Genomic DNA, 3,221 nt, shown 5'->3' with positions numbered 1-3,221 from the left:
CCTCCAAACTGTTCTCCATAGTGGCTATACTAATTTACATTCTCACCAACAGTGTATGAGGGTTCCCTTTTCTTCACATCCTCGCTAGCATTTGTTATTGCCTGTCTTTTGGATAAAAGCCATTTTAACTGGGGTAAGATGCCATTTCACTGTGTTTTAATTTGTGTTTCTCTGCTGATTAATGATGTTAAACATCTTTTCTTTTCTTTTCTTTTTTTTTTTTGAGACGGAGTCTCGCTCTGTCGCCCAGGCTGGAGTGCAGTGGCCGGATCTCAGCTCACTGCAAGCTCCGCCTCCCGGGTCCACGCCATTCTCCTGCCTCAGCCTCCCGAGTAGCTGGGACTACAGGCGCCGCCATCTCGCCCGGCTAATTTTTTGTATTTTTTTAAGTGGAGACGGGGTTTCACTGTGTTAGCCAGGATGGTCTCGACCTCCTGACCTTGTGATCCGCCCGCCTCGGCCTCCCAAAGTGCTGGGATTACAGGCTTGAGCCACTGCGCCCGGCCATAAGATTTTCTTGAAGAGCTCCAAAACATGATAATAACTTCCGAGCTACCTGAACATCAAAACTGAAATGAATGATTTCTTTGGATACTTCAAACTCTTCTATTTTACAAATTTAAAAAATACATATATTTCTACCAACTCAGCATGGTGTGGAGTGGGAGGGTGAAGAGGGACTGGAAACAGCACACGCAGCATTTACCTTATTTCCAGGCATCCTGGACTCCCAGGTAACATTTCCACAATATAGGCATGGCCCAGGCAATACTCTCAAATGATGTCTAGAGAGTCCCTGCAAGTCACCCAGCGCCCTTTTCTCTGTCCTCAGCCCATTCTCACCAACCACAGGGACCTAACACTTGGTGGCCAGTCCAGGGTGACTCACCACGTGCCCGCTGAGGTCACGGCCAAAGCCAGAGGCCTGTTGGCTCTGATAGTACTCCAGCTGCTTCTCTGCCAGTTCTACCCGCTGTAACAGATTCTCAATAAAGTCCTGGAGCCGGGCTTTCCCTTGAACCTCCTTCTCAGCTGCCGCTTCCAGGAAATGGTTGAATGTGACAACTTCTCTGTAAGGCAAAAATGTCAGAACACAAAATGGAAATATGAGGCAAGGAATTCACTCATTCAACACATATTTATTGAGTGCCTACTATTTGTCAGTTACCACCCTAGGCAGTAGTACTCCACGGCAATGATGAAAGAGGTAATCAACTCTTAGTGATTACATTTAGAGACTGTATTTTAGTAGAAGAAGATAGTCACTATAAAACATACAAATAAATATATGTCAGATGGTCACAGGTGCTAAGAAAATTGAAACTGGGTGCAAGGGGACAGTGACAGAGGAAGGAAAGGAGTGAATAATATTTTAAAAAGCAAAGTTAGAAACGACCTTTTGAATGGGGTGACATTTGAACGGAGACCTGAGGAAGAAGCCATGCAGGTGTTTAGCAAGAGCAAACCAGGGACATGCAGATGGGTATGAGGTACAGTAAGGGGTTATATGGAGGAGGGAGCCAGGTAGGGCCTCACAGGTCACTGTGAGACTTCCGGTTTTATTACAAATGAGATAGGAAACCATTGGATGCATTGTTTTTAAGATAAGCTCTGACTTGGATTTTTAAAGTCTGGCGATTGAGAGAGAAAACTCTACAGGGAGAGAAAGCATAGGAGCAAGAGACCAAGCTGAGCACCAAAACAGCACATCAAATGAGTCATCTTGTCCAAAAGTACATTTTTTCAGCTAAGAACAAAACAGCCTATGCAGCTACCATGAGGTCAACCCAAAGACCACCAGGAAAACTATTCTAATGCTGACATAAGAGAAGCAATGCATGGGTTGCCCTCCCGTAAGAAGCTGAGCAAAATACTTCAACTACATAATTCACAAGTAGATTACAAATCCAGAAAAATTCTAATAACTTTCTTACCATCTTATATTTTGCTTTCATTTTTAATGGAAATATGAAAATAGTATTTTTTTCTGATTTATAAATAAGCTCTTTATTTAAAAAATTCAAATAACCCATTAGAAATATAAAAAAGGAAAGATCACCTGAAACTCCATTATCCTGAGACCACCACCATTATCTTGTTAGCCATCCTCATGAGCATCACACTCATCCCCAAACACATCCACCCAAGCACACATACACACACAGTTTTCCTTCTTTTCCTACCTGGCCCTCAACTCTCAATTCCCCTCTCTCCACACCCTCTTTCCCAGGCCAAGGACCACTATGAACAGGTGTATATTGCTAGAGTTCTCTCCACCATATTGTCTTCACTTAATAAGAAGCCATGAATATCCTTTTAGTCATCACCCTTGTATGTTCTGCCAGACCCCCTGGAGCTAATGAGTTCCATAATTTTACTATCCGTTGGGTAGTCTTTCCTTTAGATGTCTCCAAAATCTCTCTCAATCTTCAAGGAACGTCCTCTCATTGTTTTTGCCATGTTTAACTTACCCAAGATTCTAAAGACTCTACTTTCTGTCCTTTCAGTTCTTTCAATTTTGATTCGTGAATGCTAATTTTTGTTTATCTAACCTCATTCAGTTGTTCTAGACAGTCAATTAAATTCATTGGCTTCTCTGCATCTTCTCAACCTCCACTTGATCTTTTTTTCTACTGCGCTCTATAATTCTCTTGAGTAGAACTTCAGGGAAGTCTGGTTCAGGAAGCCAGAGTTTTACATAAGATCTTTGCAAAACAGCTGGTAGTGACTTCCAGCTCTTTTCTTCTGTACTACCAGTCAGTGTGCCACTTTTACAATTAGTCATGATTTTTCTCTCACAAATATATTACGCCACACTTGGCCATACTGAAACTTATTCTGACACTTCCTATAGAATCACACATCCCTACGAAACTTTGGGAATTACATATTTATAAAAACAGATAACAGGTTGGCTCTAATAATGATTCACTCAAAGAAATGCTAGTGATACCAGCCTCCGTTTTTTCTAGTTTCCTATCCAGGATCAAACATAAACCCTAACTCCATAATAATTCCATCATCTTTCAGTAGCTAAGAAATATCCACACACAAGAAATAAGAGTCCCTCTGGAAAAGAATTTTTTTAATCATCAAGTTTCAAGTTTATTTCCAGATGTTTCCATATTAGCCCTCCATAGAAGATGTGTACTTTTCAAGGTCTTCATTATTCAGGCCATGAACACAAGTCAATTTTTTTTTTTTTTTTTTTTTTTTTTTTT

At 41.1% G+C, this 3,221-nt stretch overlaps 1 protein-coding gene across 2 annotated transcripts in view; it reads right to left on the bottom strand.

Annotated features, from left to right (window-relative positions):
- Window positions 1-3,221, bottom strand: part of ZNF365 (zinc finger protein 365) — a 31,775-nt gene that overhangs the window by 13,497 nt on the left and 15,057 nt on the right. For both annotated transcript variants that reach the window (XM_017877563.1, XM_017877564.1), the window contains exon 3: window positions 890-1,070. In XM_017877563.1, coding sequence (XP_017733052.1) covers window positions 890-1,070 — 181 coding nt within the window. The remainder of the gene's footprint in view (window positions 1-889; window positions 1,071-3,221) is intronic.

This window comes from Rhinopithecus bieti, unplaced genomic scaffold (assembly GCF_001698545.2).
Source record: "Rhinopithecus bieti isolate Rb0 unplaced genomic scaffold, ASM169854v2 scaffold_10351, whole genome shotgun sequence".
Taxonomy (NCBI): domain Eukaryota; kingdom Metazoa; phylum Chordata; class Mammalia; order Primates; family Cercopithecidae; genus Rhinopithecus; species Rhinopithecus bieti.
This window is presented reverse-complemented; position numbering and strand designations above follow the sequence as displayed.